The following is a 22,513-nucleotide window of genomic DNA, read 5'->3' on the forward strand; positions in this document are numbered from 1 at the left end:
TTTGTTTTGCAATAATAATTATTTTATTAATAATAGGATAATTCCACCGTAACTGACGTTACATTTGAAGTAAAGCGAAGTTGCGAATTTCAATTTAGGATACAATGATGATAATACCTAACTGAAAATGTAATATAAAAAGGCCCTTAATGTGGACACTCAAAATAATAGAGAAGTCTTTTGCATGTTTTGTAAAATATTGAATTTAACTGTTGTAACTTGTAACTGATGTTAGTTACAATGTACAATGAATAGACATGTAAGTATGCATGTAAGCTCGGAGTAATTAACAATTGGTTATATCCTCTAAGCATGTAAGTAAGTATGATGGTTTCAGGACAATGTTATTTTCCCTGAATCGAAGTTTGTTTAGAGAAAGCCTTTAATTGATAAAAATCTATTATTAAACAATGTTTATTATTATCAAAATAATAAGCAAATAAACAAACACACATTCTAGAAAATCGACCAAATACCGTAAGTACCGTAACTGATGTTACCATCAGAAGTTTTCTAAGAAACATAATTATCAGTGCAGAATCAGAACGCACAGCGCACGCTAAAATGTCAGTGTCAGTGTCACTGTGTCAGTGTGAGTTGGTGTGAGTGTGAGTGATGTCAGTCACTACACGTACTTATTGTCATTTGTTGAAAGTGGATTTTAGCGTTTTCAGCAATACAAATGAACATATATTTCTTTGCTATTAATAATCTAAAGAAAATTTGCTCATGCCACGCATATTTATAACATATTAACATTTACTATCACTAAAATAAAGTTGTTTTAATAAATAACCTATAAGTGATTTCGTGTGAAAATGCACAAGAATCCAGAATTTCAAGCTGTAGTCTTGGCAGCGGGCAGAGGTTCTCGGCTGCCAGACGTTGGTGGGTCTGTGTCGAAATGCCTACTTCCAGTTGGACCGTATCCAGTGCTTTGGTATTCTTTGCATTTGTTGGAGAAAATGGGCTTCCAAGGTAAGATCATAATTATAATAAATAATTTTATGAATTTAATGCAAATGAAAATAACGCATGACGCATTTTATATTACACAACCAATTTACTTGTATAATGTTATTATTACTTAAGCATGTTTCAAAACTTTTCGGTATATTACACATATTGCATATTTCTTGCAATATGCTATAATCAATTCAGCTAAATTAATGTTTAAGAATACTATCCCGCAGTCAACACAGTGTATTTTTAAAGTTCAGCTTCAATTGAATGGTATAAAATTGTGTTTGAATAATATTTCCATTTAAATTAGCAGTACAGAATATTGTCTCACCAATTTACCTTCTCCATTATAGAAACACTAGTTGTAGTGCTGGATGAAGACAATTCCAACATCCTCAACGCTTTAGAAAGGTGCCCGCTAAAGATCAAATATGAACTCATAGTGATACCGTCGGATGATGACTGGGGCACAGCGGACACCCTTAAACACATCAGCAGTAGAATTGTCACAGACCTCTTGGTTATCTCCGGAGATCTCATCACTAATATAAATCTCAATGAAGTGCTAAACCTGTACAGAAAGCACGATGCAGCACTTACAGCACTATATTTTAACAACGGTCCTGAAGAGTGGATTGAACTGCCGGGTCCTAAAACTAAGGCTAAGCCTGACAGAGACCTAGTTTGCATAGATAAAGAAACCCAGAGACTGGTTTTTGTTGCCAGCGCGAGTGACTTTGAAGATAATGTCACTTTACCGAGACTCATTATAAAAAAATTCAATTCAATTAGCATGTACAGCAGGCTGCTAGATGCCCATGTCTATGTGATGAAGCACTGGGTTGTGAATTACTTAGTGGAGGCTAATAAGTTTATTTCGCTAAAGGGGGAACTGGTACCGCACATTGTTAAGAAACAACTAAGCAAGCCAAAAAATCCATCGGATAAAAAGGGATTTTCTGAGAAAAACCTTGATATTTCTAAGGATATCTTTGACTATGCAGTGGAGCATGGCTACGAGAGCCAGATCCGAGACATGTCCCATTACAATGACCATGAGCTTGGAACAAAAGGTGTCTATTATAATGACCTACTTAGATGCTATGCACATATTGCAGAGAAGAACACTTATGGTATTCGCGTTAACACACTTTCAGCTTTTTATTTATCAAACAGTAAGGTATGTGCATTATTATCAGAGGGTGGATTGCTCATGGCAAAAATCAAACGTCAATAGAGTTGGAACATTGAATTTTATCGACTTTTTCAGCTATCGATAAGTTCAGTCACCTTTTACATTTTATACGATGAAAATTAGTTTTTGAATCCTTAGGTTGTATTATTGAAACTTAGATAGTTTTAATAATGCAGTACTAATATTAAGTAGTTTTTAAAATTATCGTTTTATATTGTCTTTTATTTAAATGTTATTCCATAATGTTCATATGAAGTCTATTATTGTTTGCTTATGGATTTGAGGTTACTAATTTTCATTGTATAAAATGTAAAAGGTGACTGAACTTATCGATAGCTGCAAAAAATTGATAAAATTCAACATTCCAACTCTATTGACGTTTGATTTTTGCCATGAGCAATTCCGCCCTCTGATTATTATATTTAAGCTATTATATCTTAATAGCATTTAGCCCAGTTATTTTAATCTGGTTTTCACTGACTACAAATAATGAATAGAATAAATTAGCCAATAGAATATTATAGGACTATCAACACTATCATACAGAATTCAACCCAGTCCATAACACTTTTGGTGCCGGTTGCCCCGTTTCCAGTACAAAATGAAAACACATACATGTTCTTGGCAGAGATTGTGTTAAGCTAATCAAGACTTGTGTTTTGGGCACTAGGCAATGATATACACAATAGATAGTTAAGTAACTTGGGAACAAATATACATGCTCATCATATGTTTAAATGGCCTTATCAGGATACAAATTTCAAACCCAGGATAAATAATTAATTGCACGCAAACTCACTACAAAGTAGACTTATGGCTTTATATTTTTATAAGGCAGAGGGAATAGATGTACTTTTCCCAAAATGATTTTGAACTTTGTTTGTGTGTTAGGGATGAATTTTACATAATTTTTGACAACTGTATGCCTTATAACTTATAAAGGGTTAAACTTAATAACTAAGATGAGATGTAGCTAAGTGTGGTATTCCACCTGTCCAATGCATTGCATCTCACTCTCTCATTTAGCAAAATGTGAGACGCAATACACATTGGACAAAAAATTGGATAGGTAGAATACCACCCTACCTTAGTTATTCTTTAATTTCAGATACTCTCAAAATGGGAGGAGCTGACTGGTTCTCCTTTAACAGAAAGATTTTATCTAACAAGCGAGGTTAAAACGAGGCAGATAGATGAAACCTCCATAGTCGGAGACAAGAGTGTTGTCAGTGAGAAGACTTCAATCAAAAACACCATTATTGGGGCCAACTGTACTATTGATAACAAAGTTAGATTGACTAACTGTATATTGATGAATAATGTTGCAATTAAAGAAAGGTGAGTAGAGTAGTATTATACACACGATCTGGGTGCGTAGCCAACATGCCAATCATTTACGCTCCGTAGCGAACGAAAGGCAATTGTCACTGTCGCACTTATGTGGAAGGTTGATAGAGAGACACAAAGTGTTTCATTATCGTATCGCAAGCGACTATCACCTTGGCTAGGCACCCAGGACGCTTATAATTTCGTAACGTAAAATTTGATTTTCTTCAGGCCAATCCAATATTCAAGTTTTAGTACAAAGTCAAACATGTTTTACATTATTAACTAGAGTCACACACAACACATCTTTTTCACTATCTGGGCATATATGGCATGGTCAATAATGTAAAACATGGAAGATATTTTGTTTATTTGAAATTTTCCCGCAGTCGAAATTGCTCCCCTGCACCTTACATATTACCTTTTTTGGCAATTCAACTTTCATTTTAGTAGGACATTTAGGAAGGTATAATTTCAATACAGCTAGCTATCTTCAGTGATGTTTGCCAGTCTTGAAATGCTGCAACATACAAATTGCCTAAACCATTACGTTTCTTTCCAGTTGCGTCCTCCAAGACTGTGTGGTGTACACCGGCGCCAACGTAGAGCCCGGCTGCAACCTCACATACTGCCTCGTAGGCCCCCACCACATCGTACCCGAGTCCACCACCAGCAACCACCAGATCCTTACCGAAACTACTGATAATATGATTACGCTTGGTTAGATTTTGGAATTATATTTGTTATATTGTAACGGTTTTTTTTTTTACGCCAGTGTTGATTAAACTCACGGTCCGCCTTCGTTCCATAGAGGCTATGAACGCCTGTAACTCGCACCCGAAATTGAAGATTTCATTATAACAAGCTCGACGATTAGCAATCTGACCGACTAGCATGAGTTGCGTTCTTGCGCACGAGGGGCATTCCATAAAAATGTCTACCGTTTGTCCCGTACAAACGCGAATTTTCTGAAGGTATAAGAGTTTCCTTTTCTATGACACATGGTTAAAAATATGCACAGAAAAATAATTAACGGCTTTAAATGCCGAAAAAAAAGTCGCAACACAGGAAATTAAATCCGTTTGTACGGGACAGCCCGTGGAATGCTCCACGATAGTAATGAAGTCATACTTGAAGTCGCGCTAGATAAATGGAGTCGCGCGCGAGAACGCAACTTCATGCTAGCAGGTCTGGTAAACAATAGGTATGCATAGTTTTGACATGTTGCCATTTTATTTGCTCAGGCGTTTTACATATAGCCTACAACGATTAAAAGCAAACAATGTTGGTATTTACTAGACTAATTTATTCACACGCTTAAATTAAAGATGATGTAATGTACATGAGAGTAGCCATTTTCACTTTCATTGTACAAAATGAAATCCTAGTCATATTAACATAACAAAACAAAGAATAGAGTGTTTTTTTATTGCCCATAGCAATATATTGTCGTAATTTGAAATTGTTACACAGAACTCATGAGAAATTAGGTACCTACGTTTGTGTATGCAGCTTGAGAAGGCTCTCTTTATCGTTGGAATTATGGGCCTCTACACGCGTCACCGATAATTGCATACGATTTGCGGTACATTGCAGGTAGGTAATGATCCCGGTACTGAATTTGGATGGCGAGAACCGGGAAGTCCCGGTTCTGGACCTGATTCTGGATAGAAAACTCCGTGACCACAGCTGGTGCAACTCAGCCGAAACGTCGGAATTTAAGGTAAAACAATGAAATTATATCGCGGTAGACCCGTTTATGTAATTAAATCAGGAACCGTTACCGGTATAATTAAAAATCAAAATATCTCATAGCTTTCACATTATTTGTTTGATATTATGAATAGTATTTAGGTAAGGATAATTATTGATCAGATTAGCTAAATTAAGTGAATAAATATACATAAACAATCAAGATACCGAAATTGAATACCGGTTAATTTGTATGAAAAATATACCGGTATTCGGTCCCTGAATTAAATATAGAAAACTAGTACTGTGAGCACACCCTTATTGTCGAATTTGATCGATCGGTTAAAATCGTTGCACCTACCTCGGCGACAATTGGCCTGATGACAAATTTTGAAATCCCTTTTAATATTATCGGTACACTTGTATTGGTTCCGAAAAACACAATATTTCAGCTATACTCATAAGATTTAACATAAATAATTGCATTTTATTATAGCTAGTTTAAACCTCGCGCGAAAACGCCTCACACGCCATTTGTGACGTCATAAATTATGGTGGTAGAAATTGTTTACATACTTACAGTTACGAATTTCCCTTGAATCCGAATGATATTGTTAATTCAGCACCCATATATTACCATTAGGGGTGATAAATACATTACAAAAATTGTTCACAATAAGTCATTTTATACAAAGACTCTCACACGGTTGCAATTTAAGATGAATTATTTAGATACATGTAAATTTTGAGTGAAAATCACCGAGCGCCGGGTTTACTTTTTAATTTTTAATTTTTTCTAGTTACGACAGCCAACATGGCAATGATAGTTCCATTCAGCCAAAAAATTAAAAAAGTTTTTTTGTGAAATATCGTATTATTTAGCGTTTTATTTATATAATAACAAATAAATATTTACTTTATATCGTGTAATAATATTTTTTGGACGTAATAAATGTTTAGTGGCGAAATAATATTTTTTTTGAACTTCCAAACTCTTTGGTGAGGACGTAATGGATTACAGTCAATGAGGTTGTCTATGTTGCTCTAAGAAATATGCACGGACCTAGAGAGTAAACCGGACAGAGTACATTAGCCAAAAAGTGTGTCCACATGAGAAGTCAAGGTGGGCCGTTGCATCTCTTTCTAATTAGGGTGACCATAAGTCATATGTATGTGGGATATTAGGATAACATTGAATATATAGTTTGGCCAGGATCTTTTCTTATTCGTGCATAGTTATAGAGAATCGTACTGTATTTTCGCTGTACTAGTATTATGGCCTGAAAAGGGATGGATATAGTTTTTTTCTCTTCTGTAAAACGCTTCACACAACCTTAGGCACTTAATTTAGTTGTTCTAAAAGCTGTTGCTAATAGGCGCACTGGACCACGAACATGGTGGATCGTCAGGAATGTGGTCCGCCTTAACGTCTGTCAAGAACACGGGTATGAGTGAGAGAGATAGAGAGACAGAATGGTGACAGAACCAGAGGGTCTACCGCGAACCAAGTTCGACGTGTTGCCTCTCTGTCACACTTACGTACGAATTTACAAGTGCTACAGAGAGACAAAATGTCGAAAGTGGTTTGGGGTAGGCCCTCAGGGCAGTGGGGGATTTACAGTATTTGCCGTCCTAGGCCCCAGGCCCTGTAGCAAGCACTAGACGCCCCTTTCTCAGCACCCATCATATAGACTGCCACCCTAGGCCCGGGCCTACTCGGCCTTAGAGCAAATCCGCCACTGCCTCAGGGTCGCGTGGATCCGCTACGCCCGTTTGTTATAGTTTTTAACTAGGACGCTTATCACTGGAGCATAAATTAAATTAAAAAAATAAATATCATTTATTATCAGGCGACTAAGGCCCATAGATACATACATACCTTACAAACTAACATACGTACAATAGTAAAAATCTTACAAGCTAAAAATTATTTCGGCGTCACCGAAAACCATAAACACCAAAGTTCGCAAATTGCGAGCATCTTTCTCTGTCACTGTAATTACTCCTTTATAGGAGTAAAAGAGAAAGATGCCTGTAATTTGCGAACTTCGGTGTTCACGGTGGTAGGCCATCTGTGCGAAAAGAGAAGAGTCGTGAAATGTAAAGAAACTAGTGATGTGCCGTTCCCAGTAAATTTTCCAAAGAGGGTATATAAGCCCTCATTCGCACGAGCGCTTTTTCAACGCGCGTTAAAAAAGCGCTTTAGAATGAAACAAATGGAAACATGTGTATTTGTTCACACGATGGTGGTGGCGCTTTTTATCAAGCCTTGTTTTTTTTTTTCGACTAAGCGTTGGTCGTTAAATCGAATTTAGCGTGTGAACGGATTCAACCCCTTTTGTATTACGCGCGTTGAAAAAGCGCTCGTGCTTATGAGGGCTAAATTCCCAGTAACGTTTCTGGTATCGTCCCAAAAGTCAGTAAATTACGATAAACTTCTATTTTTCTTTTATTATCTATGTGTGACGTCCCACGGTCAAAGGTACCTTATGGCGGGTATGGAGTTATGCATACCCCAGTAATCTACAATAGATAAGCTATCGATAACACAAAAGATCAACCTTCTAGGTCGCGTAGTTACAGAGATATGATTTTTTGAAAATAATGTTGTGAAATGAGCAACTTTACGATAGAGAAGTTTTAAGTTTAGCCGCCTAAAAAACTATGTTCCTGAAGTAAGGTACATAGTTGACTACAAATAATAATACCTTATATATCTGAGATTTAAAAAATATTGCGACTTGTTCTGTAATGCAAATAGAAACTTTTGATATCGACTGATTTATGTGTATACTAACCAATCTCATGAAAATAAAGTTTTATTTCATTTTCACGATTGATTGCAATGAGCTCTCAAGATTTAAATTTTATTTATTAGAAAACGACACTGACAGACAGTTTAAGCAAAAAACAATACCGATTTAGAGGTGAAAATGTATTTTCTGACTTTTTCATATAAAATCACAAAATTGAATATTTTTACTTTTAATGTGACACACAATCAATTTTTCTGAGCACATATGAAAGAAATTCTGTCATTCAAATGAAATAAATCCTAAAACCCCAACTAAATACTATATTTAACCCCTTATGCCACTTTAAACTTACATAACAATAACAGTATTTGCTCCATACATTTACGAAAAGGGACCTTATGGAAATAAATCTAATAATACATCACTACAAAATATCAATCATATTACAGTTTATCTTTTATGAATAGAAAATATTAATTTACATTAATCTGCCCCAAATTTAATTAGTTCTTCGTCATAATAATCTTAAAAAAGACCAATAATTTGTATGTAATGAAAAGGTACCTTGTGATTAAGTTACATGATGAGGCATGATGATGATGATGGAACAGTTAGGATAAACTAATAATATTTTGGGGTTAACCTGGTATAAATCGTCTATTTCTTATCAATAATATATTTCGGTTGCTATTGAAGATAAGCGGCATTGAGGTTCAATGACCTCAGATATTCCATAAGGTAATGCGTCGGGTATTGGCATTTTTCAGCAAACCAATGGCTGATTTACTGCATGCGACCAAACCAAATGAAGATTATTCTAGTTAAGAAAGACTTGACGAGAGTAACTTTGGTATAATAGCAGGCTACTTGGATTTGTGATGTCGGTCTATGTACGGTTATAATATTTGCGAGGCGCCTCAACCAGAACTGAAATTATCAAATTAGTTTTGCAGAATGCTAATACTGTTCTCTACCAAACTTCTTTTCCCGTATTGACTAGTTTTTTTGGGAATTTTCAATCTTTTTTCCATAAGGTACCTTTTCTACTAAACTCTGAGACGACATTACTAGGCTTATAACTAACTTATAACAAAAATAAAAACAGGTAAACAAACGTTACGCATTAAGGTTTCAGATCACACAATAAAAAAAAATTGAGCATTTTTTCACCTCTTTACAAAACATTTCATATCTCCGAAACTAGAAACCCTCATAAGGTACCTTTTCCCGTGGAACGTCACATGTGTTTTTTTATTATTATAACAATTTATAAATGTATCTGTAATGTTTAAGGACTTTGGATTTCAATTTTTGCAATTATTTATTCTGTATTGGCTCTCATTTCACCAATTTAAACATGCCGAAATAAATACATACCTATAGACTGTCAAGCAAATCTTGTCAGTAGAAAAAGGCGCGAAATTCAAATTTTCTATGAGACGATATCCCTTCGCGCCTACATTTTTCAAATTTGCCGCCTTTTTCTACTAACAAGATCTGCTTGACCAAGTATATTTATGAAAACTTACGTTTAAGTACGTAATAAGAATTGTGTAAAACCATAAAGGAAGTGGTAAAACTGGTTCACATCGTGCCGACATCATGGTCACCCTAATGAGTTTGACAATGTCTAACTTGTATTTTTATCGTAAAATGTAATAATTGTGGCTTCCTTGTGAAACGATATTACACAATTAGAAATTATTTCACTCCCACAACCTTTAACGCAACATTTCTTCACCATTTTTAAGAAATTTTGCATTCACGTGTTTTGTAAATATGTCATCAGGTTAGGGATACCAATTAATATTCAAACTTACTACTACAATGTCTACCATATCAAAATTAGTGTTTTTTATTGTTGTGCACATGCTTGGTTAAATCAGTTAATAATATTGACATCATAATTATTTACAAATTTCCTAAAAGATATCAGAACCGTACTCTGAATATAAGAAGAATATAATATAAGAAGGTATTTAATTTTAGTAGTATATTGATATAAATACTACCACAATGGTATATTTTTAACATTGGCAACATGTGCGAGTGAGACACCGCGGCCCACCTTTGCTATCTCAAGTGGACCGTTTTCTCTGTACTGGTACGAACGTCTTTCTGGCTCTGTGATAAGGTTCAATTTAGTATGGCAAAAAAAGTGACAGTTCACTCCTTCTTATAACTCCATGGAAATATGTCATACATTGATGACGTCAATTCTTAGCTCGCTTCTGATTCGCGTTTCAGTCAAAATGGCCGATTAGAGAATTTTGCAGTTTTATTTTATTGAATATATTAATAATCCTAATGTTTATACTGAGATTGGGCCATTTTTTAGAATCGTATTTACGTATATGTTTCTTTGAAACCATTATTTCCATGATTCTTTGTTACTGTCATCAGGCCAATTATCTAAAATCTAGCTAAATTGTAGATCTATATATATGTAGTGACTCAGAAAGTGCATCTTCATTTATAATAACAATGAAAAACTAGATTAGTACCTACTAGGGTGGAGTGAAAGAGGCCAAAAATTTATTTTTCTTTTTTTCAAATTTCCTGTATCATTAATTGATGATACATAGTATTAGAAGTAATTATGCAAAATTTTAGTTTTCTAAATATATATCTTAAGGTGGCGCATTAGGTTTAAAGTTTTGAAATAATGCAATTTTTGACATTCACATATATGATTTATTGAAAACGATATCGCTCCTTGAGAAACATAACGTCATTATCCAAAAAATGGGGTTTTTGAGTTAATAACGCCATCTAGCTCGTATGATCGTAACGCACGCAATACGAAGACACCTATCGCCCTAGCTCTATTAGAACCGCCAGAGGGCGCTAATGTCGTTATGGCGAATAGAGGGAATAGGTGCCTGTCTCATAGGAACAATGTCATTAAAGGGATGTAAATTGTATTTTTTTGCTTAGTGACGGTTTTCTATGAGATTCAATGGTAAGTACGTCAATTTACATAAGAAATAGTGTATCTATACGTACTATGTCACTTTAAAGTTATAATATGGTATCAAAATCAAAACTCAATTTAAAGCAATATCGTACTTTTCCCTTTAAGGACACTTGTACTTTTGAATTGAATAGAATAGAATAACGTTTTGAAATAAGTAAAGTGACATTATACCTATAATGACGGTTTTGCTTAAAACTTAAAGCCATAATGCTGACTAAAAATAAAAACGTACTGTTCTTTTACTTTAAGTGACATTGTGATTTTAAGAAGCTGACAGGAGTTTTAGCAGGTCGATCGTCATTATCTGTGTAGTGTCAATATGCTAGCTAAGTTTACCATAGCGACAGTTGGCATGCTTAAGTGAAAAATGTCGTTTTAAGCTTAAAGCCACTACAACTGGTACAGAACGCTTATAACGGTGTGGTTAATGAATGTCACTCGTTGTTTAATGTCACTGTGTTGTATTTTTTCTATAAGGTTCATAATAGAGTTGTATTATGGGTACCTACTAGACGACTATTTATAATTAGATAGATATAGCCACATTACGAGCCCTATTGATCTAACTGTGGAACTAGGTTGGTATGTGTAAGATTCCCATATTTATTAATTATAATATAATATTATGTATGTGTTGTGTGATACTTTTTCATTCATCAAAATTAGCAAGTTATTTTTGTGATGTCTGTTATGTTCCAATTTTATTTCTGACAAGGTGACACAAAACACACATTAATTATTATTATCACTAGGTAGGTACTTACCTATTAATTACCCATAAAACTATTGTTCTCTTACAGTAGAAAATGTCTCAATGTGTCTTGAATGACAAAAAAGTTTAAAGCTATTTTAATAAAGTTAATACTACTGTTTTAGTTGAAACTGTTAATAAAGTTAATACTTATGATGATGAAGAATTCGTACCTCCTTCAGAAGAGCTAGTTCTAATAACGTAATGTGTCGCTTGTGAGTTTTTTGTTGTTTTTCCGGGTTGGTTTAATTTTGCTACTGGCTGTTTCTAAAGTATTTATAATGTTGTTATTTTGAATTTGAACTTCTGAATGTGTATTTGTGGTATCTCTTCTTGTAAGGTGTCAAAATTACTTCGTAATTCTAAGTTAAACTGATCGTGGTTACAAATAAGAGTGTGTTTCTGTTTAGGTGTTTTGCCTATTTATGAATTAATTGCATACGGTGGATTTAAGTCTTAAACTTTATTTTTGCTCTCACGGGTCTGTGATCGGAACTAAATTTAAACCTATTGATGTACCTATTACCTACATAAATAAATATGTAATTAAACTTTTGTCAGATGAAAATATTATTATATAAGTAGTCAATTTCGTGTGTGATATTCCGCCAGGCGAAGTCCAGGTCCAGCGACTTTGAAGTTTTTTTGAGAAAGAAGGAATTACTTATCTTCGTTCATGTTTCGACCAAAGGCAAATGGAATAGACCTAGAACTACGGTCGTTTCTGCTGCCAAGGCCATATGTGATCCAACTATGTATGTGTGCTTGATCTGACTTCACCAAGGACAATGGTCCATGTTTCCTGCTTTTCATCAGTAGATTTATTTAGAGGGTCATAATCTCGTAATACTCTTCAATCTTATCATCGCAATGTGTAGATGTTGATGCGTAGGCTTTGATTGCGGTTAAGGGATTTGGGATTCAAGTCAACACAGCCACCTTGTCGGAGTAATTTGATAATCCGACAATGTTGTCCTGCCACTTCTTTTTAACGACAAAGCGTGTGGGTATCTTCCGCCGGGTAGTTTCAAAGTAGCGCCAATAACAGAAAAGCTAACGGAAAAACGTCTGAGGTGGTACGGTCATGTACAGAGGCGTCCTGTAGACTACATGGTTAAGGTAGCGCTCGATATTTCAACGACGAAGCGAGGACGTCGAAGACCACCTGCCACCTGGCTGACGACGGTTCAGCGAAACCTGAAAGACCTCAATATAGACGCCGACGTTGCACTCAATCGTGCAGAATGGAGGAAAAGAATAGGGAAGGCCGACCCCAAGTATATGAGAACAAGGCCTAGCAGGATGATGATGACGTGGGTATCTTCCGCCCGGGGATTCTTAGCACCACTTTTACAGGGTACTTAGCGCCGTAACGAGGAGTCGTATATGTCAAATGAGATTTGGCCATAAGCCCACCATGCTGGTTCAGTGCGGGTTGGTGGATCGCCAGAGGCTTGTTTGGTATTCAACAGGGTGACCACGTGCAGGAGAGGCTGGTCTGGGGTCCGTTACATGACATTCGGGCCCCTTACATCGCATCCCCCGATTATTATCCTCCCCTTTGTTTATTTACTTTGGTAATTTTTGATCGTAAAAATATAGCCAAACAAAACAAGCTAAGAATACTCTAGTTTTAAAGAAAAACTAGTCTTATTTGCTAATTTTTTAAGACTGAAAGTCGCTTACTTTAGTAAATATTAACTAACATCCATGTAAAATGATTCTATTTGCGCTTTTTCTTTGAAATAAACGTTAAGTTATATCAAATAACTGGATATAGTGTCACTGTTCCATAAATTGAATCAATATTGCGAAGTCGTCATATGACATTAAGCAAAACTAAACGGAATAGTGACATTACAATTTTCTTTTAATTGAATTATCTTATAAATTAAACAAAAAAAACACAGTTTACTCAAATGACTCACAAGATTAGTTTAAAATCTAACAAAATATAGCAAAAAACTCTTTCTTTTATCTCTAGTACGGCAGTTTTAGACATCTGAAGATTTCGAAAATTTTAAAGCTCTGTACCCAAAAAACACGTTTTTCGCTAAATGACACTGTGTTTCTCAAGGAGCGATATATAGACCCATTTAACAATTTCAATCATAAACTTTACTGAAATCATAATAAACTAACAAAATAAACTCAAAAAATTACATTTTATTGTTGAAAATCAGTAGTTTCAGGGTGCTCATAAACACGAAAATATTAAGATTTGGTGTCGAAAACGGGTATGTCTTGCCGGGCTTTTATCCTTGTACGAATGAATCCATCTCTAGCTTCTGGTCCACAAACTGCTAACGAAGCCTCCGTTACCAGCTTGACACACCTTTCGACAGCCTGAGTGTGGCAAGGATACTTTTCGAAATCCATCAAAGCTCCTGAAGTAATCAGGTTTGAAATTTCTGTGTCGCTATATTTCATTGTCATAGGAGGTTCTGTAATCTTTCCTTTCGTCCAATCTATTAAATCATAATAAGTAGATGCGTCAGCCCTTAGTTCTGGGAGTCGAAATTCGCGAACCTTCTTTCCTTTGGTCTCTTTTCGTGCTTTTAACACTCTTCGAAGAGCCAGCTCCCTTATGTGAGACGCATCATCTTGCAACATAGCCAGCAACAAATTCTCTGGGTGTGTGAAGAATCAATTTCTTTGAATAGTTTTCAGTGCAATACTTTTCAGGTTATCTGGTAAATACTGACATCTTATAACCATGTTAAAAACATGAATTGGACCATATTTACATGATGATTTTGTCTTTATGTCGAACCAGGTTGGTGCATAAACTTTCATAATGAAAGTCGCGAGATCCCTCAAATTCTTTGTTGGTTCAGCTGTTCCAATGTATAAACGGAGAATCCTGTTTGCGCAAGTCAACCATCGGGAATGTGCCAGTTTTCCTGGGCCTTTGCTAGCTAAGTTGGGCGACACCGAACCAGAATAAATTGCGGTGCAAATCTCAAACAGATATTTTTGATCAGTACTTAGCAAATTAGGATTCAAAGCTGGCAATTCTGTGGAAATGGCTTCGAATTCCTCCACTTTAAAATCGAGGCACTTAGGTAGCTGTTTTCCTATTTTGCCAGAAAAACTATTAGGGCCTGTTGTTGTGCCATCTAAACTGGAGAATAAATGACGAAATGGTAATTCATTTGCATGTAACAAGCACACAAACCATTGCAATGGGCGTTTCAGGTGTTTTTCTAGTAAAATATAGGCAAACAGGATTCTCCGTTTATACACTGGAACAGCTAAACCAACAAAGAATTTGAGGGATCTCGCGACTTTCATTATGAAAGTTTATGCACCAACCTGGTTCGACATAAAGACAAAATCATCATGTAAATATGGTCCAATTCATGTTTTTAACATGGTTATAAGATGTCAGTATTTACCAGATAACCTGAAAAGTATTGCACTGAAAACTATTCAAAGAAATTCATTCTTCACACACCCAGAGAATTTGTTGCTGGCTATGTTGCAAGATGATGCGTCTCACATAAGGGCGCTGGCTCTTCGAAGAGTTTTAAAAGCACGAAAAGAGACCAAAGGAAAGAAGGTTCGCGAATTTCGACTCCCAGAACTACGGGCTGACGCATCTACTTATTATGATTTAATAGATTGGACGAAAGGAAAGATTACAGAAACTCCTATGACAATGAAATATAGCGACACAGAAATTTCAAACCTGATTACTTCAGGAGCTTTGATGGATTTCGAAAAGTATCCTTGCCACACTCAGGCTGTCGAAAGGTGTGTCAAGCTGGTAACGGAGGCTTCGTTAGCAGTTTGTGGACCAGAAGCTAGAGATGGATTCATTCGTACAAGGATAAAAGCCCGGCAAGACATACCCGTTTTCGACACCAAATCTCAATATTTTCGTGTTTATGAGCGCCCTGAAACTACTGATTTTCAACAATAAAATGTAATTTTTTGAGTTTATTTTGCTAGTTTATTATGATTTCAGTAAAGTTCATGATTAAAATTGTTAAAAATTCACAGATTTCGTGCCTCACACGACTATCGAGCACATTGGAAATGAATCTACGGAATTCGAAAAAATATTGTCGCTGAGCGACGAGAAAGTCTGGATAAGGAAAAAGTTACAAAATAAAACTACAACGTTGAATGATAATTATTTTATTCTTAGATTAACACAAGTATCCTGGACATAACGCATGTGAACAAACAAATTGCAAAATTTCCACACGCGTATCGAAGGTTGAATAATTGTCACCGTGGCGCATAAGTATAGGTACATATTTCATTTTTCGATTAATAAGCAGGATATATTAATGTTCAAAGTACAAGAAAATTATTACACGGCAAATCCGTAGTCAACTCGAGAAGTGGTAGCCACATCGCCGTTATCGTCACTCGAGTCTTGATCGGCAGCGGCCCATTTGCTGCAAGATATGAAATTTTCTTGACAGCAGTTTGACGCGACGAGAGATGACCATAACAGCGTTTGTCTATGTTGCACCAAACCTGAGTTCCAATAGGTACTACCAGGGTTCAGCATCAGCTATCTTGGGTAATGCTCTACCATGTGATCATCATGATGAATCGGATGTCCAAAACAGCGCGTGCCTATGTTGCACCAAACCTGAGTTCCGCTAGGTACAACCAGGGTTCAGCATCAGCTCTATCTTGGGTACTACTCTTCTAAGTGCTCATCAAGACGAGTCGGATGACCAAAACAGCGTGTGCCTATGTTGCAACAAACCTGAGTTCCTTTAGGTACAGCCAGGGTTCAGCATCAGCTATCTGCTAGCAGCCGCCAGCAACATGCTGAGGTGAGACCATTTCGTGGCACTTTTTCTTTTTTATGTTTCTCTGTATAAGTTTTTATTTTGTGTATGTGCTCACGAATAAAATTATTTCTATTTCTATTTCTACTTCTACCTCTACCTCTACCTCTACATCTACCTCTACCTCTACCTCTACCTCTACCTCTACCTCTACCTCTACCTCTATTTCTACCTCTACTTCTACCTCTACCTCTATTTCTACCTCTACTTCTACCTCTATCTCTATTTCTATTTCCACCACCAAAAGAATGCATAGATTGTCGAATAGTGCGTTATCTACGCCCGTCTCAAACAGGATAGATAGAGTTAGACCAAGAAAAATCTGCAGCGATTTTGATAGCCCACGCAGTGCAAGTGTTATTCTGCCGTCATAATCCCGATAATTCACAACAAACACCGATAACGAACTCCGCGAAGCATGAAGTCATAAATGTCATGTGAAAAATGTCGTTCTGACTTTTTGACTATTTTAAGGTTAGGCTACAGGGCAAACCCTTAACCCGATCGTCTTTGTTTTAGGCTCAAATTGTAGCTGACTAAATTGTCCAGAGCCGTTTTTCTCAAATTTTTGATATCATTCTTCGTTTCCAAATTATCGAGCACCAAAATCAAAAATTCGGAAAAAATTGAATTTTATTTTCACTATTTCGACCATAACTTTTTTCGTTTTTGACTTTCTCGAATAATTATTTTTGTACCTTACAGCTCTCGTGATTATGCGTCTTTTGAGCATATTTTTTAATATCATATCTTCACAACTTTCCGAGATATAAGGGGATCGCACTTTTTCGTGAAATCGGACCCTATACTGGAGCGAACGAAAAGACATTTCCAATGTCAATAGGTCCATATATCGTTTTCAATAAGTCAAAACTTTAAACCTAATGCGCCACCTTAAGATATATATTTAGAAAACTAAAATTTTGCATAATTACAATTACTTCTAATACTATGTATCATCAATTAATGATACAGGAAATTAGAAAAAAAGAAAAAAAAATTTTTGGCCACTTTCACTCCACCCTAGTACCTACCTGTACTCGCACTAGGTACCTAATCCTTACATTCTAAGATGGATTACAGTGTCTCATCTTGACTCACTATTCCGTGACCTGAAAGTAAATACGTATTTGTGCAGTAACAATTAGAGCCTTACGCTACATATCATAAAGTCTAAGTTTCCTAAACAAATTAATAGCGCCTGCTACTTTTCTCTTCTCAGCTCCTAGTTTATCACAAGACACGACCATCAACAAGGAAGTGTGATGACCCTAATCGGGAGCGCTTCGTTTCCCTAATGCTGTGCAAGGCGTAATGCACTTTCAATGGATTTAAAATGCACGTGACACCCCTATTGCGTGAGTTCCTACGTACACATGACTAATACTTATCGAACATGGCCCTTTTAAGGCTGTTGGAGTTCCGGTGTATATTTAAAAAACCGGGCAAGTGCGAGTCGGACTCGCACACGAAGGGTTCCGTACCATTATCTATAAAAACGGTCACCCATCCAAGTACTGACCCCGCCCGACGTTGCTTAACTTCGCGGCAACAGAAATACATCATCTGTGAAAATTTCAACTGCCTAGCTATCACGGTTCATGAGATACAGCCTGGTGACAGACGGACAGACGGACAGCGGAGTCTTAGTAATAGGGTCCCGTTTTTACCCTTTGGGTACGGAACCCTAAAAAGTCACAAAAAGCCGGGCTTACTATCGAAGTTACACTCATTTTAAATCGACATGCTGAAATAACATGAGATAGGTATATAATTCTATGTCGGGTATTCTTTTTTGTTGCTAATAATTCTGATAAATGTAACAAGAATTCGAGAAAGTATTTTCCTATATTCTTTTATTTGTTCTTAAAGCCATTAAATTGCAGCACCGTTTAAAATTACATTCTGAAATAGGCAGGATTATAATAGTTATTATAAAAGCTCAGACACGAAACCATTTCGACAGAAGTTTTCATAATTGAAGTACCGCAAGCTGTTACCTAATTGCATTGTGTTGGTAACCGAACGCTTCCTGACGCGGTTTTATATAGAAGCCTAAACAGTGAACATCCTCGGTTTCGTTTGCGGTTGTGGGCCGTACATGTTTCGCAAGGGTTGAATATTTTAGGGTTCCTTACCCAAAGGGTAAAAACGGGATCATATTACTAAGACTCCACTGTCCGTCTGTCCGTCACCAGGCTGTATCTCATGAACCGTTGTAGCTAGACAGTTGAAATTTTCACATATGCTGTATTTCTGTTGCCGCTATAACAACAAATACTAAAACCAGAATAAAATAAATATTTAAGTGGGGCTCCCATTACTCCGTTTGTTGTAAACGTGTTTTTTTTGCGTAGGTAATGGTACGGAACTCTTCGTGCGCGAGTCAGACTCTCACTTGGCCGGTGTTTTAGTCATTATTGTGCCCAAAAATTTTGACGTGTTCAACCTTTAGGAATAACACTTGCTTATTCGGACTTTCGGACTCGAACTACTGTCTAATTTTATTTAAAAAAACCGCCTTTACCTATACCATAGTATGTTGGATTATGTACATCAAGCATGCGAATAGGTACCTACAAGCAATATCCAGGGCGCGGCGCGCTCATTTTTTGTTCCGTGGCAATATCGAAGCGTCCAAAGCATGCTTGCCATAAGCAATCATTGGAAATACGTTTAAAACAACTCACGATTGATGCTCACACGAGGTTATTGTGTGGCTTACATAATTTGTTTGTTTGTTTTTGTCCTAGCCGCATATTGCCATTGCTCAAAGACTACAGAGCCTTAGCAATTGGAATGTTATGCGAACCAGTCCAGAGATCTGAAACAAATAACTATTTATTTGCAATCGGAGAGCGATGTGACAAGACATGTGTCTTGTAATTTCATACAGTAAGTACCTACCTGCAACATTTACAACCGACGGGTTAACGCTGCAGGACGCTGAATGAAGCCGTGCAGGTATCTGAGCGGCTACCGCGAAAACCGAAATTCGCAAATTGCGGGGATCTTTCTCTTTTACTCCAATGAAGGCGTAATTAGAGTGACAGAGAAAAATCCCCGCAATTTGCGAACTTCGATTTTCGCGGTTATAGCCCTGGTGTGTATTTGCCTTTACTAGTAGGTACACTAGGGAGCCGTCAAAACAAAATCCTTTTTTTTCAGAGATGTTTTTAATGTTAATGTTATCATTGGCTTACCTATTAATTGATTATAATAATTATTAGTTATTACGTATCCGTTAATAACATTTTCACAAAATATGAAATTTGTTCTAACAAAACAGTTTGTCTTTATGCTGGCCGTAATTTGCGGTTTTTTAACGCATCATAGAGGGTTTATGATATATATGCATGTAGATCTTACTTCCTATATCTATGGTGTAGATAAAATATGAGTTAGTAACAACACGTAACGTATTCGTATGTGGAACATAATATCTACATGTATGTCACGTATGTGGTAAGTAATAAACGGGGGAATGTTATTACCAATGATATTATTATGGTTATATAACGGTCGCATAGATACGCGTCTGATTGACTAACATATAATATAATAAATATATACCAATTTGATTGGATTATAATACGCAAGTACAAAAAAAATCTAATTTAGTGTTAGCGTTAGGTATCCGAGTTATGAGAGTGACACTCACTAATAGGACTCAACGCACTCAACCTACGCGCTAATGACCACTATAATCGTATGTAAATGGGCTAACAACATTAGTTTCATAAATATTTAGGCAGCTTTTGTAAAAACCATATAATATTATGTATATGTCGGATTTTTTTGCTATTAAGTACACTATTTACGGCTAACACACACACTAAACGCTATACAACATCCCAACTACAAGTTTTAAGTGTGGCGTGTGGCAGATGCTTAAAGGGGCCCACTGATTAACAGTCCGCCGGACGGTATCGGCCTGTCAGTTAGAACAAAATTTGGACAGTTCCGAACAACTGACAGGCCGATACCGTCCGGCGGACTGTTAATCAGTGGGCCCCTTAATTTAAGTTAGTCAGTCAGGCTAACAAATTATATTTTTAAATTTCTTACCCGAAAACTTAATGTATGAACTATCTGCTCCTAACTTTACATGTAGGTACAAATTAATAATGAAATGGCTGTTATATTAAATTTAATGAACGTTTGTGCAATAAGACATTAGTACATGTCTGCTACTAATCTTGATTAAATTAAATTGCATAGCTCAAATTCAGAAATCTGATAATAATTGTTATTGGCAGACAGAAATGAAAGGCACATTGGCGCCACTATCGTATTGCGGCAAACAGATTGCACATTGCGTGCAGATCGAGAGGTTGGCGGTGAAGCAACGCGTGCTTATGTAAGGTTCTAGTAAACAAAATGCATGTGGAATGTGTGAGCCAAGCGTACGATATACCGGGACCCGGTGCCCTTTCCAACTGGTCCCTAGCCCTTTTCGCTATTACACCACCCAGGCATACCTGGTGTTCCGTGTGGTGTAATTACCCTATTAGCTGAGAAATGACTATGGCAATCGGTACGGTTTGGAAGTCACGTTCGATTCCCAGTTCGCGATTGTTAAAAAGAAATGATGACTCCAGGAGACCTACTCGAACATTGCCAATTGATCTTATTTTGACATCAATAGCATTTCACTTAGCGTGTAGGTAAGTATGTACATACCTAGATATGTTTATACGAATGAATAAGTACCTCATACCTACTCATACTTAAATGTACCTACCTCGTACTCATAAATGTTACCTATTTATCATTACAGTCATAATATTTAATTATAATAATGATACGGATGATATTTTAAAGTCAAGGTTCTGGCATTTGAGTTTCCGCTCTACTTAATGTCTTTTTGGGTTTAAGACAAAACTGTTATGGTTATCTTTGTGTTGAAATTTGGAACGCATTGTTGAAGCGGTAATGAATTTTGAAATAGTAATCGTTGTTGTTTGTGTATGGGTATGAATAGGGAATATTAGGCAAAGCTCTGCGTAGGTGGCACCTTTGTGGCACATCATACAGTAAACAAACCACATTGACACATCACACGTCACGTCAATCACATGGTCTACCGCGAAACAAGAAAATCGAATTTCGTTATCTAATCTCTCTATCACTCTTGCATATTTGAGCGATAAAGAGGCAGATAACTAAATTTCGATTTTCGCGTTTACCGGTAGGTCCTTGTTAACAAACCGCCTTGATGCATCAATGTCATTTTTATTGTCTGCGAAAACTTGTCAAAAAACAGTTTAAAGCACAGTATGTATAAGTTAGTCTATGAATTTACTGAGTCGGTAGTGCTAGTGCTGCACTCTGACGGCAGAACATTGCAGTAATATCCCCTATTGTTATCTGGATTATTTCATTGAATATGTATTATATTCAAATAGGTAGCGATATTTAGCAGATTACTAAAAATACATAAAATGGGATGACTTAATATTACCAAAGATATATGTAACTCTGTATAAGATAAATAAAGTCTAAGAAAAAAACGTGCCTCGGAAATCAAGAAAAAGTCATTCTCGAATAGATGGCGCCATGCCTTTGGCCTATTCTCGGCTAGATGGCGCGTCGACGACACTGTTTGATATTTAACAATTTTAACACATCAGTGTATAGTATAGTATAGTATCATTTATTGCAAACCATGGTATAATACAATAGATGTCACAATGGAAATGCTTAGAGGATATAACCAACGGAGACGCCATGTCTAAAATTTTCGGTACAAAATAGTCTGCCGTTTTTTGCGGGGGAGGGGCACATCAAATGTATAGGTACGTCATGTCAGATAAACGTCAGTCCATACATATGGTTGACATGTGGTTGACCATTGGCCGCCTATTTTCGACAGAGGGGAACGCCTGTTAATGGCGGCTCCATTGTTAATTACTCCTAGTGGAAATGGGTCGCATGGCACCCTGGTAGGGTATGGCAATGAAAGAACATGGGTCAGTATGGAACAATAAAAATTAAAAATCATTTATCCGTATACATATTTTGATTAATTTATACATT

At 36.4% G+C, this 22,513-nt stretch overlaps 1 protein-coding gene and 1 long non-coding RNA gene across 2 annotated transcripts in view; both read left to right on the forward strand.

Moving 5' to 3' along the window:
- The window catches only part of LOC134793710 (uncharacterized), a 192,463-nt gene that overhangs the window by 23,561 nt on the left and 146,389 nt on the right, over positions 1 to 22,513 (forward strand). The window lies entirely within an intron of this gene.
- On the forward strand, positions 626 to 4,238 carry LOC134793623 (translation initiation factor eIF2B subunit gamma). Its single transcript, XM_063765248.1, has 4 exons — positions 626 to 978; positions 1,317 to 2,143; positions 3,267 to 3,496; positions 4,047 to 4,238. Exons 1-4 carry the CDS (start codon positions 819 to 821, stop codon positions 4,207 to 4,209), a joined length of 1,380 nt encoding a protein of 459 aa, XP_063621318.1. The 5' UTR covers positions 626 to 818; the 3' UTR covers positions 4,210 to 4,238.

Source organism: Cydia splendana, chromosome 9 (assembly GCF_910591565.1).
Source record: "Cydia splendana chromosome 9, ilCydSple1.2, whole genome shotgun sequence".
NCBI classification, from domain to species: Eukaryota; Metazoa; Arthropoda; class Insecta; order Lepidoptera; family Tortricidae; genus Cydia; species Cydia splendana.

Excerpts from the sequence above, each read along its gene's own strand:
- LOC134793623 (XM_063765248.1), top strand. The coding sequence starts at position 819 with ATGCACAAGAATCCAGAATTTCAAGCTGTAGTCTTGGCAGCGGGCAGA. Across the intron at positions 979-1,316 it reads GGAGAAAATGGGCTTCCAAG|AAACACTAGTTGTAGTGCTG; the intron begins GTAAGATCATAA and ends TCTCCATTATAG. Across the intron at positions 3,497-4,046 it reads AATGTTGCAATTAAAGAAAG|TTGCGTCCTCCAAGACTGTG; the intron begins GTGAGTAGAGTA and ends GTTTCTTTCCAG.